General features: G+C 42.1%; 1 protein-coding gene across 4 annotated transcripts in view; it reads left to right on the top strand.

Moving 5' to 3' along the window:
• CEP112 (centrosomal protein 112) overlaps positions 1 to 20,437 on the top strand; it is a 158,394-nt gene extending 137,957 nt beyond the window's left edge. For 3 of the 4 annotated variants that reach the window (XM_017740768.1, XM_017740769.1, XM_017740771.1), the window contains 4 exons: positions 3,166 to 3,255; positions 16,915 to 17,016; positions 19,358 to 19,416; positions 20,281 to 20,437. In XM_017740768.1, the coding sequence (XP_017596257.1) occupies positions 3,166 to 3,255; positions 16,915 to 17,016; positions 19,358 to 19,416; positions 20,281 to 20,284 (255 nt within the window). In that variant the 3' untranslated portion in view covers positions 20,285 to 20,437. The remainder of the gene's footprint in view (positions 1 to 3,165; positions 3,256 to 16,914; positions 17,017 to 19,357; positions 19,417 to 20,280) is intronic. The other variant, XM_017740770.1, reaches the window with a different exon arrangement.
• The last annotated feature ends 1,472 nt before the right edge of the window (positions 20,438 to 21,909 follow it).

Below are 21,909 nucleotides of genomic sequence, written 5' to 3' on the forward strand. Positions count from 1 at the left end.
CAGGATTCTACAGCGACCATGAGATTTTGATGTTACTTTTTCATTTTGACACAGCTTTGATCAAATGCTGAACTTTTGGTTTTACTTTTCTTGCCATTGTGCTGATAGAATAGCTGGAATACTCAAATGAACATTAATTACTCATGGAATTTATGCAGCACAGAAATAGTCCAAAAAGGGTCCAGTTAAAGGTATTTGTGATTGATCCAAGGAGTTAGTTGAGGTTTTTTGCCATCCCAATACAAAACCTGCCAACAGCCAGTTCTGATGTGATTGGAAAAGTCTGTGAGTTCATACAGTAAATTCTGGTTTGGACAAATGTTGAATGGATAACTGGAAGAGTTGTTAGTTTGCTATACTTACATGCTATAGTAAAAATACCTTCTTTCTAAATTTAAATTTAAGACATTTTCTGCTCTCCTAATGAAATAAAACATGTGTGCTCTGTGCTGGCAAACCCTGTCTAGAGTAGGGGAACCTGACAAAGGCGGTGTTATCTGAATTTCCCAAATTAAATGACTTTCAGATGCATTGCAAACCCTCAGATTTAAAGGAACCTCTCGTTTTATCCTCTGCAGAAGTTTGTTGTAAATAAGAGAAGTAAAAATGGAGATGTGAAGGAAGGAAGGAGCAGGGCACCAGTTCTCTTTGGCACCGTGTGGTTGCTGTCTTTGGCAGGAACAATTTGAGCTCCAGGACCTGCAGATGGGGGTGATACAAATCTGTTCTCTGAAACACATATATATGTACTCACATGTATTTGTACATTTAATTGCTATCTCTCGGCCAGCTTCAAAGTCCTGTTAAGGGTCAAACTTGTTCTTGAGCACAAGGAAAGGACGAGTGATGTGTGATGAGGTTTCCTCTCTCCTTATTTTTCACCAAGCCAGACCATTTGGGCTGGAAAAGCTGGTCCTGAAAGTGCAGGAGAAGATGGGTCATGCTTTGTAGTTTATCCAAAATGTGCTCCAGGAATGTTCCTGAGAGTCATCCTGGGCTGGTTATGAATGGACACTTTGGGGTTATGGCAGGATTTTTGTCAGATTAATTGGGTTTTTGGTGATTTTCCTGATACATGGAATTACCCTGCTTGTTACTACATTTCTACATTGCTCATTTTAGCTTTTATGCTTGTTTGTGTTTTACCTCAGAAGATAGATGTACAAAAAGAAAACAAAAAGCCTCCAATTCATACATAATTCCCACATATATTTCATTAATTTGATGCGAATTCCTGGTACTGCAAACCTTGTTGAGTACTGAAGATGGGTTATGCATTCAAAGCCAGGATTTCAGCATTTCTCAGAAGCTGTGATAGCATAAAAGTCCCTGGGCAGATCTGAAGTTCATGCTTGGGTCTGGTTACAGTTTTTGGCATCAGAACATGTAACAGTCTTACAGCTATAAGACTTTAAAGTTAATGCCTGGCATCACTTCAAAACAGCGTGCAAGATCTATCATAAGTAGTCCTCTTATCTTATCTCAATAGCAATTTTATCCTGTAAATTATTGGAGAGTACAGTATTTCAGTGCTGTGGAAAAGAGCAAGTCATTTCTTCTGTTAAATCTTTGCACCACGAGGACTTTTAATGATCCTGAGTTGTGCACAGGTATCCTGGCTGCTGGGAGGAAGCAAACATTAACCATATGGTAGGTCCTACAAAGCACCCTGAGTCTGTGGGGTTTTTGCCTCTCCTCTCAAGGGAAAGGCAGGGGCACCAAGGGAGGTTTAGGCTGGATAGTAGGAAAAAATTTCTTCACTGAAAGAGTGGTCAAGACCTGGAACAGGCCACCCAGGGAAGTGGTGGAGTCATCGTCCTCGAAGTGTTCCAAAAACACGTGAACGCAGCATTTCGTGATACAGTTTAGTGACCATTGTAGGGTTGGTCAAAGGTTGGACTTGATGATCTGGGAGGTCTTTTCCAGCCTTAATGATTCTGTGATTCCAGGGTGCTCTGTAGAAGGTCTCTGTGCAGCTCAGCTTTTTTAAAAGCATCATTGGAGGTTCCTTCAGTGGCATTTGCAGCATGAGCCCCTTCCCGGGTCCAGCCCTGTGCCGCTTTTCACTGATGGGTATCAATGCCCCGATTTCCTGCCATACAAAAGATAACTCAAAATATTCCCTTTCTGCAGCCACAGCCGCCTCTGTGTTGGTGTCAATCCCCCATCCACATTGTGCACTTTGCTTGGAGTCAGCACTTGCAGTTAACAATGCCTTTATTCAAGCTGACAACATCCCTAAGCTTTTAGTAAATGTGTAAGTAAATGTTAAGCATGTATTCAAACATCCAACAATGAGTGGGAAACTTTAAAAAAAAAAAAAATCTTTGAAACTTTCTATTGTTTGTTTGGTGTGTATCTGTTAGAAATAACACAGACTATCAGTTCCTTGGGGCACGCTGTTCCTTTGTTAAGCATGTAACAAAAAGATCAAGGCTCTGAGTGACTGCTGGAATAAAAATAAATATATAAGGAGAACAATCATGACAAAATAAATTTGTGGATTCATTTTATGAGCTTGGTTTAGGAGCGATTACTTCTGAACTAAATAAAGATTGGGTAGTTGTGGTAAAGTGACACGATCATAATATTCCTTTTTTTTATTGCCATTTATACTTCATTTGTAGATCACATGCTAGATTTGACTACAGGGCAGGAGGGGAGCCCCTCATCTCGGCCAGCATCCCATTTCAGTAATATGGAATACATTTCCACTGCAAATTCCAGACATTGTTTTCCAAAGAGAGGATTACTCTGGCTTAGAGAAAAGATTGTTGGTACACTGCAAAACTGCTCCTAGGAAGCTCAGGTTGTACAGAGGGGATGACAACAAAAACCCAGCCCATTTGCAAATGCAAATGTTGCAATATTTCCATTTGCCTTCCAGGCTTTGAGGGTATTTAGTACATTTCTAGGATGAATACTTGTAGCCTATAATAAGATAGGACTTTTAAGATGTACCTACTCCTGTTCAGTCAGTGGTCCCACCTGTGCAAAGTAACTTTTTTGAGTGGCCAAACTGCCTCTGTCACATCTTAGCACGAAGTTCAGCTGGACTCAGAGTGCTCCGCTTCTTTCCCCAGCTTGCTGGAAGACGTGACCTGGAAGTTTTGCTGCCGTCCCATGTTTCTCACGTGTGTTTTGCATCCCTTGGTGTTGTTCCAGGCCTTGCAGGACGAGGTGGAGAATTACCGTGGGCAGATTTATGATGCTCAGAGGAGGCTCCAGCGCAACGAGCTCAAGGCCCAGGAGCAGGTACTGGGTGCTGTCCCCATCCCTTGAGCCAGGAGGTGCAACGGTTAAAAATAATACCTTCCATCAAAGCAAAAGCACATATTTTCCTGCAAAATTCCCAGATAGCTTTCTTTTCTGTTTTGTTGGTAATAAAAGAGAATTAAACTGTCTGAACCCTTCAGGCAAATACTTATCTGCTGCTCTCTATTGCAAGTTGGTATTTCAGCTATTCTAGCTGTTAATGATGCATTTATTTTGAACTGTTTTCAACTGACTGTAGTGTTTTAATAGAGGTTTCTGAGACTATTTGAACCTGTTCTTTAATGGTTTGTATGAAGGGAATTGGAAAATAACCGCTAAAAATGATCTTTAGTCCTGATCTTCTGCATTCATTGTCCAAACATGTCTGTAAACAGTTTCAGATGATTAATAGTGCTAAAATTCTTCTGGACACTTCCAGTGAAGTCAGAGATTATTTAGTGTGCTTTGAGCAGAATAGAATGTGTTGTTTCCAGGCAGTACAGGAACAGAAAGTCAATGATCTGCATTCAAACCAGATTAAATTGAAATATGCAGGAGAATATGCAGCTGATGAATACCTGAATCAGATAGGAATTTATATATTTCTAATACAAATCAGATTTTGAAGCATTTGAGAACTTTATTTGGTGCTGAGTAAACAATATCAACAGCATGTATCCTACGTGAAGCATTTCTAACTCTATACCTGCAGGAATAATCAGTTGGGGTGGTTATAGAAGAGTAATAGTAATTAATTTCAAGTATTTTTTCCTCAGTTTTTGTTATCCTACTGGCACATGGGAATCCTCTGTCACCCTTGGTGTTTAATTCATGTATTTCCTCTCTGGAATGTCAGTGATGAGCTGTTCCTTTCTGTCCCCCCTCTGCCTCCCAAATCCAGATGTTGGGCCAGGCTCATCCTTAGCTGCAGCGCCTGCAGCACTTGGAGGAGTTTGGTGTAGTGAGTGAGCTGGCCTACAAGCATTGCATTTTGGCTTCAGTCTCCTGGAAAAGAAGGAGGAAAATCAGCTCTTTAATGCATGTTTGTCCCTCCCAGGGAACAGCACTGGCTGCACGCTATGAGGGACATCCTCTTCCAAATTTCTTCATTTTTTATGTTTTTCTTTAGTCTCTGCCACTGCCATTTTGCCTTTTTTTTTTTTTTCTGACCCATTTTGAGAAGGATCCAGAAGAAGAAATAAAAAGTGACTCATGAAATACAGAGGTAGAAGGCTGCACATGCAGATTCACAGGGTGGGCCCCCCTTTCTGCCTTCAAGGTTTCCTCCTACATGAGCATCTTCTCCAAACTAACCTACAGAACTCTCCTGTCCAGGCGTAATTAATGAAGAACTAGTTCAGATGGTAACATCCTGTTCCCCAGTATAATGGAACAGGAATGTTATTGAAATTACAGTGTGCTGTCCATCTTTGAGCTTTTCCTGCAGAGTTGTGTTGGCAGATTTGGTAGAGCTCATATCCAAGTTCATCAATGATTTTGTCTCTGCCTTTCATCCATTGGGACTTCCTGAAGCAGCTGGAGCTGCTGAAGCTGGTTTGGTTTAGGTGGCTTCAGTCTATTTTGCAGACAAGCATTTTGGAAGTTGTTATTTGTCTTCTCTGTGACCGGCTAATTCATTAGTTCTGCTTATCTCTCCAGAAGAAAAACGGAAAAGTGACAGCTCTGACATGTTTCCAGTTACTAGGTTTGGCCAGGCTACCTGTAAACATGTTCATCAAGTGTTAACAGTAGTTACCAACTCATCAGCCGATCAGGGAGTTGAAATATTCAGGGCAGTAACTTGCTTTCTGCTTTTACCAAATACTGTGTGAATCAGAATTGTATAAAACATGGAGATTTGTGCTGGCGCCATTACAAAAGCCACTTTTCCAAGCTTTTACATGTCTATAAATAAGGAGGAGAGAGGGTTAAAGAGCTTCTGTTTTTCATTAAAAGCAAAAATCTTGTGTTTTGATTCTATAACAACAACAAACAAATGAATGAGACATGAAAAAACATTTTGTTGTGCTTTTAATTAAAACTAAAAAGCTGTTTCTCGTTATGGCTTGTTGGGTGGTATCTTGGTGCTCCATGTTGGCTGTTTTTCCAGTGCAATGTCCTTATAACTCTTCAGCCTTTAAGAATGGCTGACAGAGCCACAAAGTTTAACTCTTTGTTACAGTGACCCTCTGGTGATCGCACAGGCTTAACCTTTCATTATTGTAATTATCCAGGGAGACGGACTATCCTATAGATAAAGGGGAGAAAATACGTTGGGCTGTCAGCAAACCCTGAGCTGTTCTAGAGGCGAGTGTGGTGCTGCAGTTGGAGAGGAGGTGTTGTTTTTATGGAGCTTTTCCATTCCCATACTTTGTGTTCTTGGATGAACTCGTGTTTACTCCTGTTTAGTTTTTCTCTCCCATTTTACAGTGTGGGTTGGTGCAATCACGTTGTGTCTGTGTTGTCTCACCAGTGGTGCCATATGGCAACGATCTCTGGATGATGGGTTCCAATCACATTTCTCAAAAGTGCTGGCCTAAATTATTTTGTCTTTTCCATAAAGGTTGTCCTGTCTCTGTCCTGGTTTTCCAGTGTTCAGTAATGCTGCACTTCGAGAGTGGAGTCTCAGAGCTGTATCATCTTTCTTCAGGTCAAAGTGTTGGATATTTCCTTTAAAAATTGGATGTCCAGCTTCTTGAGACATAAATAATTGTATTCATGGAAAGTGAATGTAAAAACTCTATTATATCGTTTTCTATATATTGTTGTTGTTAAATATGTACGGTCACAAGACTGTTAAAGCAGTCTGGGAAGGTTTCTGGCAAATTTGGGTGTGTCCAAACCATTTCCTTGCAAAGCAGCACTGAAGTTTCTTGTATCTCAGTCCTACATAACTCTGGGATCAGCTTCCTGTCGAGTGATCCCATTGTGTTCCTGTATCATGTACTCTTGGAGCGAATGTATCCCTTGGTTGTCTCTGATGTGTGCCTGGATCTAATGTGAGACGAGATTTCCTACTAAACATTTCTTAAGTCCTGTGGCTTTGTGCATTTGTCAGTCATAGTTAAAAAATCTCCATTGTTCATACAGGAGTCTCTACATCCTGTGAATGTGTAATTAAAAATGACACACATCACTGAGAGCTGAACAAATCCAGGAATTTAGGCATGTGCAACAAGTTTTGCTGAATTGGGGCCTGTATAAAAATTCATGGTAGTGATCCTTTTTACTACCTAGACTTCTTTAGCATTCATTTCATTTCAAATTCTTTTTTCAAGGGTAATCACCCCAACTCAGTTTACTAAAAAGCTCCAGGAATCTGTCCTTTGGGAATTACACGCAAGAAATTTCTCAGAAAAAAAATCCTATTCTTTTCATTCCTTGTTCTAATGTTTCTACCCATAGATCTGGATTGAGTATGATATCAAATTTGGGATAATAGAGGGGGGAAAAGTTCCTTGTGTTTGCAAACAACTAAAGTAGCAACACTATAGGTACTCAAACCATAGGGATACCTCCAAGCAGTCAAGTCATAAATAGAGTCTTAAAGTAGAGAGATTCTCAGACAGAAAATCAATTATGTTCAATTCATTAATATTGCTGAGGAAATGAAGGAGAATAGCAATGGAGGTTTTCAGCCCTTTAATTTCTTTTTCCTCAAACAGATTATAAAAAAAGGAGAAAGGAGTTATCTGAATGAGGATGTTATAGAAGTATTTGGCATAAAATGGAACAGCTTAGTTTAAGTGGATTTCACTCATGTTCAAATGAAAACAGGAGTGATAATTGTAAAAGAGCCATGATTCAAAAGCATTCAGCCAGTTTTCATTTCTAATGTTTATTATCCTGACTTGCTCGATTTTTTATGACTGCTGGATATTTACCACATTCAGCCCAACTTACTGTTTCCATGCCAACTAAATATATTTGTTGTCAGATGAATGCTGTGATGCATCCTTCTGAAATTTCAGTTGCTGTGTAGCACAGGGAAACTTCTAAGGCTTGCCACACCTTCTCCTTGCTGGGAATAGTGCTGCTGCCAGTGGATTTGTGGAGCTGGGAGCAAGGAATCAGTGAGATACAGATGAGCAATAGACATTGATGTCCATGGTATGAGTCCCGAGGAGTTCTTAATATGTTGGCTGGGACACTTGAGTAATATTAGCCCATTAGTTTAGGGCTTTTTGTCCATATTTCTTCTTAGAAATTATCTAGTGAAGTTGTCCCTGCCCATGGCAGTGGGATTGGAACGAGAGGATCTTTCATGTCCCTTCCAACCCCAACCATTCCATGATTCCATGATTCTGTGATTTTTAAAGGTATCAGAGAGTTTTAAATACCATCAGATGGCAGCATGGGGTCCCTGCCTGAAATTCCCAGACTTTTTCAAAGTGTTGTCTTTCTCAGAACATGTTACAGTCTCCCAGAATCAGGCAAATAAGCTCTAGGTTAGGTTACTTAAAAGCCCAGGTTGGCTTTGTGGCCAGCTGCAAGTGAGGAGGATGGAGGGAGCCTTTGTGAGCCACTTTGGAAACTGAGATCCAACCAGTCAGCACGGCTGGAGGTGGTGATGAAATTCTGCTGTTTGCTCTGCTTGCTTCAACCCACGTCACTGAAATGCTTCCAAAATTTCTCCCCCAGAGAGCCATTTCTGCTCCCACAGAAATGGGAAGCTCAGCCTGGATGTGGACGATCTTAAACCTCAGCAGTGCTTCACTGAGAGCAGCCCTTGCTGGGGCTCAGCAGCCTCTGGAGCCGTCGGGAGGAGAGTGAGAACCTGAGAGAAATTTCCACTGTGATTTTCAGGAACTACACCACCAAATATTGTCACATTAAAATAGTTCCTGCAGTTTCTGTCTGTGACCAGCACGGATCCGAGAGGATGGATTTGAAGAGTGTTTGTTTTTTGTGCAGTTCTGTGTGGCTGAGGGACCTTGTGGTGTCTCCTGCACCCACTGCTCTGCTGACACCCTCAGCACTGGGCTCAGGAGGGACCTGTGTGCTTCAGTTGTTTTCTTCCCATAAAACCTTGTGAAAAATGCAGAAGACCAACAGGCAGAGGGACACAGCTCCCCACAGGCTGAAAATCTGATGGTTTCACATCTGCACAATAGGGGATTTCTTTGCTAACTACTTGTGGTGAGAAAATTTCACATTTAAAGTATTTATTGAAAAGAAGATGTTGGAGAGCCAGAGAGCAGCAGTGAAGAATCCAATGGGAGCGGGAGCACTGCTCGGGCTGTTTGGCACACACAGACCACAGCATCCAGTTCTGGGGAGGTTCTGGGTGTCTTTTCAGCCTTCCCTCCTCCCAGAGGAGGGAATCAGTCTGGTCCTGGTTGTATCTCTGGAAGGGGCTTTTCATGGATATAGGTGCCCCATAGGTGTATGGCAATGTTGACTTCATAGAATTTTGTTTGGGTTGGAAAGTGATGCCATGATGATCTTTTGCCTTTTCTTTTATACCCTGTTGTACCTTTTTTACAACTTCTGTATTCTTAGTGCTTTTCGCCTACATTCTTGGCCTTGTTTGTTCACCTCGGAGACTCAACATCTTAGAAGATTGGTAGCCAGGGATCAGTGTGCCCCAGAGCCCAAGGTCCTCTCCAGAACACATTCTGTAAACTGAGATAGAACCATCCAGGGGAAGGTTCCTTGGGGAGGGGGGCTCACTCGAGCCTCTCATTGGGGAATCTTTGATAGATCTGCTAATTAGTAAAACCTATAATGTTATACCAGAACTTTTGAGGGGGGCATATTCGGCGGGGTGCATTTCAATGCATATGACCTGGACATGTACACCTAAGGATCCTTAAAATAAATACCAAGGTAAAATCCCTTTTCCCCTTCTAACCGTATATGACTCTTGATTTTAAGACCAGGAAAAGGCATCAAAGGGACCTTAAAGATTAGCCAGTACCAGCCCCTGCCATGGTCAGGGACACCTTCCTTAGGCCAGGTTGCTCCAAGCCCAGTCTAGCCCAACCTTGAACACTTCCAGTGATGGGGCATTGTAGACTTAGGTACCATAAATGACCACAGACATTATTTGGAGCTCAATTCTACCCCTTTTTACCTTAGTAGTCTGTCTACCTTATGCTCAAATCCACTCATATATTCATTAATCACTTTGATACAACAGCACCCTTCAGTTTTTCATTAAGACTGAGATCGTTAGGATAAATCACGATTTTGCATTTGACACATTTTATATTTGTGTATCATTTTCTTTATTTGCCAGCTATGAAAGGAAAGAGAATTATGATGAATATAGTAAATTATTCTGTATAGCATGAGGTTTCAGATTAGCAGGAGGAGATAGAAGCTGAGATTCAAGCACAGAAAAACAGCTTTGCAGGTGGGATTTGAAAGGAGCTGGAAATCAATGGAGTTTAAAGTTCCCAGGAGCTCCATATGGCAGGAACTGCGGGAGAGGAGGCTCTCACCAACTGTGCAACTGTCAAAGGGAAAGGAGTCAAGGATGATGGTGCATGTGTGGAAGTCAGTGATCAAATGTTAGCTTTGGTAATCAGACACAACTGGAAAATACACAAATATTCGCCTCCTGAATAAAACAGAATGAATTATTGGAGCTTGGTGGACAGCTGGAGAAAGACAGCAAACAGAAAGTACAGGACAAATAGTTAAAAGGGAAAAGGGAATTGTTACCAAAAGGGAATAGAATATGCTCTCATATGGCAGCATGCAGGAATGAGAGAGTATTTTAAAATGTCACTTTTCTTGCTCTTTGTCTTAAATAATAGTGACTGAGAGAGATCTTTCTTTTAAGAGGGCAGTACCTCATTTTAGAGCATCTGTGGTTTGCTTACATACTATCCATTAAGGGAACTTTGCTCTTTCAGAAGCTGTTAAAGTAGGACTGCAAGGAACAGCGATACTGGTGCTTATTGCAGGGAATTAAAAGAAAAAGAAGAAATGGGAATGTCTGAAGGAGCCAATGGATGAGCAGAGCAGCAACACCTCATCTCCAGTTTAGCTCCCAGCAATGCCTGTTTAATTAGGGAACTGTCCCAGTCTCTCTTTCTAGACAGTGGAGGTAAAAAGGACTGGAAAAGACCAACTTTATGGTGATCTTTAACTTCATGTAAATTCTAAGGTACTATTTATTTTGTTGTCAGTGTAGTCAGCACTGTATGCCATCCATGGGAATTCCACCCAGGCAGCGCAGCCGTGGTTCTCCTGCACTGCCCATCCTTGCCCAGCCCTGAGGCTCTGCAAGCCTGGCAGATGCTTTTCCAGTTGAGACGCTGGTTGGATTTTTGTTCTTGGAAATGGTGGTCGTAAAAGTAGCTTCTGATTATTATCTACAGATATTTGCTTGTTCACACAGTCGGTGTGAAAATCCGGAGCCTGATCCTGCTGCTGCTGAGCTTTGTCAGCTCTCGCTGGTGTTGGGGAGCACTCAGCACCTCCTGAATCAGGCACTGTAACCTCTCCCTGCTGAGCCACCCCGGATGGGAGGGATTGTGTGGAAGGTAACGTGCTGGAATGAAAAACCGAAACACATAAATGTGTTCCAGCAGTGGTGTCAGAGATGCTCAGAGCTTTATTTCATACTTAATTATCCTTATAGCGCATTAGGAATGGCCAGAGACTGAAATTAACCCCATGTGTTGGACCTGATGATCCTTGTGGGTCCCTTCCAGCCCAGAATATTCTGTGATTCTGTGTTTTCAACTTTGGCCCAGCAGCACTGGGGAGCAGCTGGGCTGGTTTGGGTCTGGTTCCTCTGGATCAGGGGGTGTCAGGGGGGTTTCCTCCCATGTTCCCTCACCTTCCTCTGCAATCCCAACGTCCTGGGCCAGCAAAGGAATTGGCAGTGACAGGAGCTGAGGGGAAGAGTGCTGGGGGAGCAAAGATGGCATCTGCCATGAGTCATCTGGAAGGAGAAGAAAATAAGTCCGGGATCCTCCAAATCCCAGCTGTAACAATAGCAGAGCCCTGGAGAGGGGGAGGCTGAGAGAACAGCGTGAATTTTCTAGCCACAACATTCCTGGTTGTTCCCTGGTGTTGACAGTGAAAGCTTTTATTCCTCTCCAAGTCGTGTAATCCCAGGAATGCTGTTCTTGCCATATGCAGCCCAGTGGTGGTTTTTTCAAAAAGCTGCTTTTGCAGCTATGAATTATATGGACTCAGATTGCTTAACTACAAACAGAGGATTTTCCAGGTGGGAGATCTTGGTTAAGAAAAGAGAGATGGGAACACAAGCCACTGAAGTAATAAGGCCACTTGGATGCAGGTTGGGAAAAGAAAAAAATGACCTGGAGCAGCAAACTCAGTGCCCAGCGAGGAGCTCGGCAGGGCTGGAGGTCCCCGTGGGTTAGTAAAACAACAAGGCAAAAATGTCTTGGATGCTGGGATGGTTTACTGGCTACAGACAGACAAACAAAGGGGACGGCTATGTCACCAATTTATGTTTTATTGGAACTGTCAGTACAGGGGAGGTGCTCCAGCAGGATTTTCTCAGTGGAGAGCAACATGGTGGTCACTTGACAAAATAACTTGCTTAGCTGATCTTGCCCGGTCGCTGTTTTCAGCTGAGCCGAATTAATGGGATTTATGGTGTTCATTACTTTTCTTAAGAACCCGAGAACATTTGTATCGAGTTGCATGCTGTTCCTCTAAATCTGGGGGAACCATATTTCAGCGGCCTTGCACAGTGAGAGTTGAAATTCCCAGTGCCTGAAACCAGAGAGAATGTGGACTCAAAAGCAGCAGATATTCGTGTCTGATGATTTTCTGAAAAGACAAATGTTCAGACCTTGATCTTCACTGAAACAATTGATGCATCATTGGATTCTTCATTAGGAAAAATCACTGCAGAAGATTTCAAGCTCCAGTTAAATGTTCTCTTACAATAGAAACCGGAGAGATCTGAAATTTAAGGAAATTGCCAATTTTGGTTGGTTTGTTCCTGGTTCGGGGACATTGCTCAGCGTCCTGCAGGCCAGCTGAGGGAGGAAAGGGCACATCTGGGCTCACAGAGGTTTTGTGGGAGTGGAGCTGTGCTTGCTTAAAACTTCAGGAGTGCTGAGAAGCAAAGAAGGAGTCTCTGCAATTAGGGAGGACACAAACAAGAAGTGATTAATCACTCTTTGCGTGTTTGTTTGGGTTTTTGGTTGCATTTTGGTTTGTCTTTTTTGGTGGGTTTTTTGGTTCTTCTTTTTTTTGTTGATTAAGTTTTTTAAATTGGGATGACACTGTAATAATTTGTCCTTCACTTGCCCTTCTCAAAATGCTTTCAGAAAATTCCTTCAGCAGTCTTCAAACCACCTGAATGAAGCTGACCTATGCAATAATATTATTATTATTATTATTGTTATTGTTATTATTATCCTCATTTAGAAAGAGGAGACTTTATTCTGAGATTAAATGATCTCCCTAAGACTGAAGGGGTTATTTTTACCTTTTTGGAACCCTAACCTGTCTTCAGATTTATTGCAGCAGGTCTTTCCTGTCTCCATTCAGAGATGTTGCAGAACAGATCCATAACCTTTTTAAGGATTTTTTTCTTTTAAACAGCATTATAGCACACAATCGTTTAAATAGGAAAAGATTTAGGAGAGAGAGGAAATTACTTATTCATCCTGAAACATGGAGAAAATTTGGTAACAACTAGAAGATCCTAATTATGCCTTTTGGTCACTATTCTAGTATTCCCTGGCACACATTATCCTGCACAAATATTATAAACAGGCAGAAATTAAGATTTTTAAAAAGCCACAACACCCTGGTTAAGGCAACTGTCTTTTGATTCTTATCTGACATAAACACGTTAACTTCATGCCCTTTGAGACAAGATTTTTTTTTTAGAGGAACTCGAACAACTTTCTGTGGTCCCTTCATTTACTTCAGAGTTTCTTTTGCAGTTTCCTTATGCTCCCCTGGTTCTGATAAAGTCATTTACAGGTGGAAGGTCTGGAGAAGATTGTGTTTGTTTGGGGTTTTTGAATTTTGGATTCTTTTTTTTTATGAGATGGGTATTTTGCACCAGCGATGAACTCAGCATCACAGAGTTGTGGGCTGTAAGGAGGGAAGATTTGGGTGTTGGGAACCTGAGTAGGATCTGGTGCAGGGCATGGAAGAGACACAGAATACCCTGTGCTTTGCAGGCTGTTGGTAGCACATGGCTAAAATTCATCTGGTCACCGTGAAGACACTGTATTCCTCCTGGATGTGCTTAGGTTGTTCAGAAAGGAAGGAGAGAGACTGGAGCACAGTGAGGAGCCAATGTGCTCCCACTGGCTCCTAATCCAGCCCCAAAACATCCCGCTGAGGTTTGTAGAGAAGATGAGTGGCTGCAAAACTGAGCTGTGCCACCAGAAGACTCCTTGGAGTAGTAGAATTGAAGCTGATTTTGCAGTAGTGCCCAGGGCAGTGGTTGCCGCCATCCCTGGAGGGATTGCAGAGATGTGTGGACGTGGTGCTGAGGGACATGGAGCAGTGGTGACCCTGGAAGTGCTGGTTCATGGTTGGACTTGATCTTAAAGGCTTTTTCCAACCTAAACAATTCTGTGATTCTGCTGATAAGCACTGGGCCAGGCCTGGCTGCTTGGTTTGGAAAGCTCAGGTTTCTCTTCTGGGCATCAAACCCAGCTTTTCTCTCTTTGAGAATGGTCAATGCCCAACACAAGTTCAGTGTAGCCGTGAAATTCCAAGTCCCCTGCTTTTTGCATCACTTGATGTAATTGTGTCACTATTTATATCTTCTTTTTTTACTAATTTACCACGTGACCAAGCACACATGAGCTATGTGTGGCAACTTCAGCTTTCTGCTGACACCAAAGATGATTGATGGTCAAACTCAAAACCTCATATATTAGCCACCAACCTGAATAAACAAATAACAGTGTGGCAGCTTAATATTAAAAGCTGTAAAACCTTCCTGGGGGTTCATGGATTAAATCAACTCACCAAAATGAATTTTCAAAAAAAAAAAGCTTTCTCAGGACCGAAGAAAAATGAACACAAGTAAATGAAATAGAACCATCCTCATCCAGCAGACTAAAGCCCTCCTGAGGGATGAAGAATTGCAATTTTAAACATCCCTCAAGAGTGCAAGAGGAGACACAGTATTTGTGGATCCTAGGGAGGCAGCTTGAGGCTATAAAAGAACAAAAAAAGCCTTTAAGGCACAAAAAAACTTATCCTTGCAGACATCGCTTTCGTTGGTGAAAAATAAGTGTTAAAAAATAAAAGCCTTCTGCCATTAAAATGAGTATCCATTAGCCCACTGAATGTTATTTTTCAGTTGTAAGAAGAGATTTAGATTTTTGCCATGCACTATTTTATCTGTTGGGTCAATAAACCTTGATAGTGACTTCAGCCAAAAGTACCAGCAGGTTGCTTACCATAATATGGCAGGAAACAGCTGGGCACTTATTTTCATCTTACTGTGATGCAATTACCAGTGAGCAGAGCTGAAAGTAGCATGTTTTGTCTTCTCAAACAAATTGGAATTGTATCCAAAAGAACAGGTTTCACTGTAAAAAAAAGTGCATGTCTTGTCTCTGAAATAGAGTAAGGGATCAGCCGCAAGCCAAACCGCAGCTACCAGGGCTTGTTTCTCATTTTCTTTCTCCATTCTCAGCTGACCCTGTAAGATATCTCCGTACTTCAAAGCACAATACAACATTTCTTCTTCCTGACTTTCCAAGAAACACCTGTGTCAGAAGGGAATGATCCTCTGCTGCTCTACAAAGTTAATAACAAATGTTCCCAGCATTGTGAAAGCACTTATTTAGAGGACAACTGCAGATTAAACCATTAAAACCAGTGACCCGGTTGCAAGAAAACTGTTGCACAATTAGAAAATTATTATTGCCCTCACAGAGCTGTAAGAAAAACCCTTCTGTTGCATCTGCATATTGGCAAGGTGATCATCCAGATCCTCTTACCCATTAAATAGATCTTTATTAATCAAAATTTAAGAAATAAAAGCATTTTGCTGCTCTGGCTGCCTGTTTCTGGTCTTGTCTCACCAAGAATAAATGGAACATGTTGAATCAACTGAAATATATGTTTCCTGCTCTATCAAGGTCCCCACCCAAATGAGCTGTTGGCTCAGAAAATATTTATCCTGGCAGAGTACTTATGCATAACTTTGGAAGCCTTGATAGAAATAGTAGCATAAATTTATTGGTGTAGCCCTCAAAAACATAAATTTTGATTGCTGGCTTATGCACAAGTGAAGTTCAAACGAGGTTTCCTGTCTCACCTCTTTTTTTTCCCTTCAGATTTGCATAGTGGCATCACTTCCTTGCAGTTCCCAAGGAAAGCCTCTAATTGTCCATTTGCATAGAGATTTGGCAATTCCTCCTGCCTATCAGGGAGAATTTTCCTAACGTTTCGTCAGATTGTTTTATTCCTTTTGTATTGATAATTGCACGCTGCATAATGCAGATTCTGGCACGAGCTGCTGTTCCCATGGGATGGTGTCGGGATGAACTCGGCCTCGGGTTCTCACGTGTGGAAGCCCTGGGAGCTCTGGGAGTTGGGATTTGGAACCTGTGGCTTCTTCAGGTGTAAGACTGAGGGTTGGATTTGTGGTTGCAGTGGTAGATGTCAGCTATTTGGGAATGTAAAACCAGCACCAAATGGCGTTGGTGTGTAACCCATGGGGAAAAAAAAAGATTCCATTTGAAAGTTTCAGTGTATTTTATGAGTTAATCTGATATCAAAGCCCTTTGATCCTTTATTTACATATTCAGCTGCTAATCCAGAAAAACACCAAAGTCTTTGCTTAATTTGAATTAAGCAGTTAATCCTATTGGGAGTTAACTACTGATGTGGGGCCCTGATTCAGCCAAGAAGGAACGTGATGGGCTGACCTGAGCCACACTCTCTGTGTTACCCCAGGTCAAAACTCCATCAAATCTAACCACTCTGGAGAGATAAGAAGCACAACCCTTCCACCTGATCTCTCTTCATGTAACTCTGCTCTGTAGCTCCTGTTTACTCAGCATCTGTTGAATAAAGTTGCAGATGAAAATTTCCCCCTATTCAAACCTCCTTGTTTTGGGGTCTTGGAACAGGTCTAAGATGCTCAAATCTACTCATTGAAAGTCCTGTAGTCTCCATGAAGCTGAGGAAGACAAAAAGTACAATAAAAAAATAGTTGCATGGTGAATAATAATTTTTAAAAATGTCCATGAAAGCACCTAGAAGTTGAGAAATTTTGTAAAATATATCTTGGGAAACAGTAACTTACCTTGTCTAAGGGAGCAAGGGACAAATGTCACCCCACTGACCTGGTTCGGATCCCACCGAAGACAGACAGAAAACTTCTGTCAATTTGCAAGGTGTGTCTGCATAAATGCTCAGTTCAGCTGGATTTAAGAATGATTATTGCTTCTTTAGACCATGTCCCAAACAAATGCCTTACTGTTCCTTTCTCATTTTTTTCCTTCTCCATCTATTTTTTATTTTTATTTTTTCTTTTTCTTTCTTTGTCTTTTTTACCTCTTTTGCTCTTTACAGGTCTTTGCTGATCTTTCTTCTCTCTCCTTCCCTCTCCCTTTTGATAGCACACTCCTGTGTTTATTTGGCCTCCAAACTGGGCAAAAGAAGCAAAAAAATGTACTTTCCAGCATCTAAGAGCAGCCATCTCTATAAAAATTTCTCTTTGTTCTGTTATAGTTGATTACTGTACGAGAAGAATATGAAAAAATACTCAAAGGGCTGATGCCAGCATCTTCCAAGAAGGAATTTGAAGACACCATTTCATCTTTAAAATCTCAGGTAAATTCTTATTATTCATCTTGAGCATTTTGGGCTGGAAAAAAGCCGTCTCTTCTAGACAGGAGGTTATGACCCTCTGAAGTTTGGCCAAAAGTACTGAATAAGTCTCAACACCAAATTATGGCAGCACTCACATGCTTTTCACTCAGTCATATTTCACAAAACTTTTCTCCTCCAATTTGAGAGCTACCATGTTGTATCTTTTGGTCCCAGATTTTTCTTCCAGGAAAAACTGTGCTTTTTTCAGTATTAGGGTTTTTTCCTCAGCCTTTCAAATACATGTCACAGTTATCTTTCATCTCCCTTACCCTGTTTCTCCTGAAGGGATCATTTCGAGACTGCCTATAGGGGGTGAAGAAGAGGATTAGAAATATTTTCTTTCCAGCCTGTGTAATAAAGCATATGGGATTTTTTTTAAAGATATTTGTCTAAATTATCATTGTGATATTTCTACATTTTCCTATATAAAAAGGCTCTGTAATGTTTTGTCTTAAACATTGCAAACCACCAGCTCTTCTACAATAATGCAGAATCAGTATGATTTATATGAACTAGACTATTATTCCTATTATTGGCTAATAGGAATATCCAAATGTGATTGGAAATAGGGAACTTCTGATGAACTGGGTGTGTTTCTTGCACATGGTTTCTACAGAAGTTATTTGGGGCTTTTCTATTCAGTGTACTGGGAGCTGGAAGAAAACAAAATGTCATCGTTGCCTGAACTCCAGTGAGGAAGGATAAATAGCCATAAAGAAGGGTGATCATAGCTGTGGAATAATGGGAATCCAAGGAAAATGCCATCAGTGCATGTAATCGAGCTGGGCAGGACTGGGATCTGGGATCTGGGATGTCCTGGCTGAAAGGAAGAACTGGGACAAGGACAGTGCCAAGCTGGTGACTCAGAGCTGCCCTGAGCTCTGGGAAAAGCAGAAACCTGAGGACATGGAGTGCAAGTTCAGGCCCATTTTCATCACATCCTTGTGCCAATTTTCAGGACCATTTTTCTAGAAATTTTTGATCTACAACATCTCATTTCTCTGTCTTATGCTATCTTCTCTATGGAGATGATTGGTAATTCAAGGTATTTGGGGTTTTGTCCCCTTTTTCTCTCTTTGCAGTGCGTAAGGGTTATTCTATAGCATAGTTTGCTCTGCATGAGACAATTCCCCTGGCAGAGGCCACCTTCAATGGAAGTAGGAAATTTTCATGGTGGAAACTCAACATTTCCCTGTGCAAGTGGTGACACAACTTCAACACTCTGGTTGTAAACATTCTGCTTCCACCTCAAGGGATCCCTAGTGGGGGTGATGCTCTTTCTCATTTAAATAGTTGTGGGAAATAAATATTTAAGGGTCTATTGGGGAATTCTATTTCCAGTTGATAGTAAAAAGCTATTTTTAAAGACTCCTAAAAGGACTCTTAGCACTGCCTGATAGGAAGCGTCGCTCTGAGCTAATACAAGAATACCACACCTTTTAATGAGTTAAAAAAGAAAAAGTAGAATCTGATATCCAGCTGCAGGGCTTCTGTAAGCAGCAGCAGCAGCAGCAGCAGCATTTCAAAGGAGTAAAAGTAACTGCACACATGAAAACCTGGGTGCTCTCCCAGAAATCCATCGCTGCTGGCTGTGTTTCCACACGCGCTGGCGTCAGAGACCACTCCGGGAGCTGGGCTCTCTCTGAAGCACAGGTGTCCTGCTCTTTGAAAATTGTTGAAATTCCTGTTTGAAAACATCAGACAAAAAGGGCACTGGAATCTCTGCACCTGTCAGGATTATTTATTGTTGGAGGAGGATGAAGAGGATAGGCTGGGTAAAAGCACCGTGTGCGGATAAAAATAAACAGCAGGAAAGGAATATATACTTGAGGCTTGGGTGAAGTTTTCTAAACATGTTGCTAAGTATAAAGGATTGCTGCCTGACTGTCTGCTCCTGGTGAGATGGCCAACAGGGGATGCAGTGTGTTAATAAGCATTAATGTGAAGAACAGGTGAGTACCTTAATCACAAGAGCAAAAGTGCAGGGATCAGAGCACAGGAATCACATGGGAGCTGCGAGGAGAATGGGAGCTCCCAAGCCCTTGCACAGCCCAGATGGTACCACCAGCTGGGTTTAACAACTGGTTTGACTCTGTTCCTGTAGGAGTAGAGTGCACAGCCAGAGGAGAGCCAGGGAAGCCAAGAGAACAGTCTTCTATTAAATATTCATTCTTCTATGCAGCTAAAGTGTTACCACATTTTATTTAGGCAGGAGAGACCAGAAAAATTCCTTTTATGAAATGAGCACAAATATATTAATTGGAATTTTGTACCCTATTTTCACGTGGGATGTATTTTACAGGTAAGTTTTCTGCTGAAGAGAGTCCTCCAGGAAGACCTGACCACCTACCATGCCAAAAAGTATGGGATTATCTTTGATCAATTTGTACCATTTCACACCTGTGGGTCCAGTTCTTGAAGTTTTACAGCTTAATTCAAACCCTCCAACATGGGTGCAGTTTTAAAAGGTTATTTTCAGTAAACAAGCATCTGAGAATTTTTCCCCAGTGCTTAGTCAGTACTGCTAGAGCAAGATTAGAGAAGTTGCAGGTGCTTTGCAAGTCTGGGCTTTGCCTGCACGTCGAGGATGAGGCGGTGGCTCCTGCACAGCTGCGGCTCTGTGGTGATGCCACCTCCTTTTAAGATAGAAAACAATGATGCAAGGCAGAATATTACAGATCACATCTTCAAAGCACCGGATCTCCACAAGCCTGAGCTTTTTTTTTTTGAGGCGTTTACACCCTCCAGTATAAATTATGGCAACTGCTGCAGCCATAAAAAGCCTGGCTGTGCCTTTAGAGTAAGTGATTCACATGGAGAGGTGAGTACAAGGAAACTTCCTAGGAAAGCCACTCCATCTTTACTGTATTTATAGACATTGATGGTATTTCATATCTCACATGAGGGTTTCTGCAACTAAGAATGCATGCTCGTAAAAATAGTGTCAGCATTTGTGAGATATTTAAGCAACTGTGAGAAGGTTAGCGGCGTGACAGTTGTGTGAAAATATTATTCCTAAATTACTTGTTAACAGGAATTAGCTAAAGCTAACTGGAAACTGAAAATGTCATAGATCCTTGGTAATAAGTCCAGCATAGGTAACTTTGTTAGATAAATAGAAAGCTCCAGACCCGCTGCCCACAGGACCCAGCCCTGCTTTCAGCCTGTTGTGTTCTTATAATAAGAATAATAAGGTATAACTAACAAAAATCTCTTCCTTTGCAGGTAACTGATGGATCGGTGGGATCTCTGTGATTGCCAAATGGACTGCTTTGAATAGGTTTGAAGATTTGGCTCTTGTAAATTATAATGCAAAGATTAGTGGTTCTTTTGTTAGCACAAAAAAATGAACTTCATGAAAATATATTCATAGCTCATGCCAGCATGGATTTTGTTGTATCTTCCTTCCATTATTTTTTTATCATTATTTTATTACAGATTTATGCTTTTGATACACGGTTTCACGCCATGCTGAGCTCGCTTACCGAGCAAGTAGACTTTGCTCTACTAATATTTTTGTTACTTCTTCCCAATACCATTTTTTTCACCTTAAAACATGAAGAAAACCCCATTTTCTATTACTATTATTACTGTCCAAGATATTCTAACATATTTTGACATCGTTCTGCGTCCATGTGTTTACATAATATTAAAATATTATTATTTTCTTATCTTTTTGTTTTGACATTATTGTCCTGCTTGAGCATCTCACCCACCTCAGTAGCCAGGGGAGTTTTGTATGGCTTTGTTAAGTGGGAATATGTGCTGTGTTTCAAGGGGTTATCTTGGCACAAGGATGAGAGCACCATGGTGGCAATGCAGGCAGCTCTGGCTGTCAGTGGGGTTGGATACTCCAGGCACAGGGAATTCCTTCCTCATGGACTGATAATACAGTCATGGGTGTTGTTGGAAAAGAGTCATAAGTGATATGGCCTTGGTGCCATGTGGGCGTGTGCCGGCTCTCCGCGACAATCCTGGGAAATCTGAGCAGATTCCAGAGGGTTTTCTGGGATAAGGTTTGAGGAGCAATGGAAAGCTGAAGGACCTGGTCAGCCCTCAGAGCTGGCCAGCCATGAGACAGTGCTGTTATCTCCTCGCCATCCATGAGCCAGAGTGGACATTGGTACGTTTGGAATGGGAGCATTTAGATCTGTCAAACACGGGAATGGCTTTGTTCTTCCTGGGCACCATCCTGCTGCTGGTGTTGGGATCAAGGCACAGTGCTTGAGAAGGGGCAGAAATTCCTATTCCAAGTCCAGCTGTGGCCCTGGCAGCACCAGTGAGACCCTGCTGGAGGGGATGGCCACCTCTCCAGCCTGGCCCCGGTGTCACCGGTGCTCCCGTGCCGTGGCCTGGCAGAATTCAGAGGGTCCCACTCCCTTGAGTGCCCGTGGTGGAGACAGCTGTGCTGCCAAGCCCCAGCTCACCAGCTGGGCTCTTATCTGCTCCTGGCACTGAGATCAAGGAGGAGAGGCTTTGGCAGGCTGGCTCCATCCACCCCTCCTCCTGGCAGCGCCGGTGCGCTCCGTGCCAAACCCCGGCTCCGGCTCTGGGTGCTTTGCTGGTTGTCAGCCCAGTTGGGGCCTGGGCAGGTTTTCCACCTTCCTTGAATCAACAAGTGATTCTTCTAATTACAGATAAGGGCTTGTCACGGCTCCTCTGATAAAGGAGGAGGTGCTGTGGCAGGTGCCACAAAGCCTTGCCTGGGGGAACAGGGAGATGTAGGAGCAGGAATTTGTTGGGATGCATTAATTGTGTAAAATGTTTTTACCCTGAAAGGTGCAGGGCAGCAGTGGCTGGGCTCTGCAGGAGGAACAGGCTGTGGGCACTGGCATGTACCCACTGGGCATGGCC

The sequence above is a fragment of the Corvus brachyrhynchos genome, unplaced genomic scaffold (genome assembly GCF_000691975.1).
Source record: "Corvus brachyrhynchos isolate BGI_N302 unplaced genomic scaffold, ASM69197v1 scaffold218, whole genome shotgun sequence".
NCBI lineage: Eukaryota > Metazoa > Chordata > Aves > Passeriformes > Corvidae > Corvus > Corvus brachyrhynchos.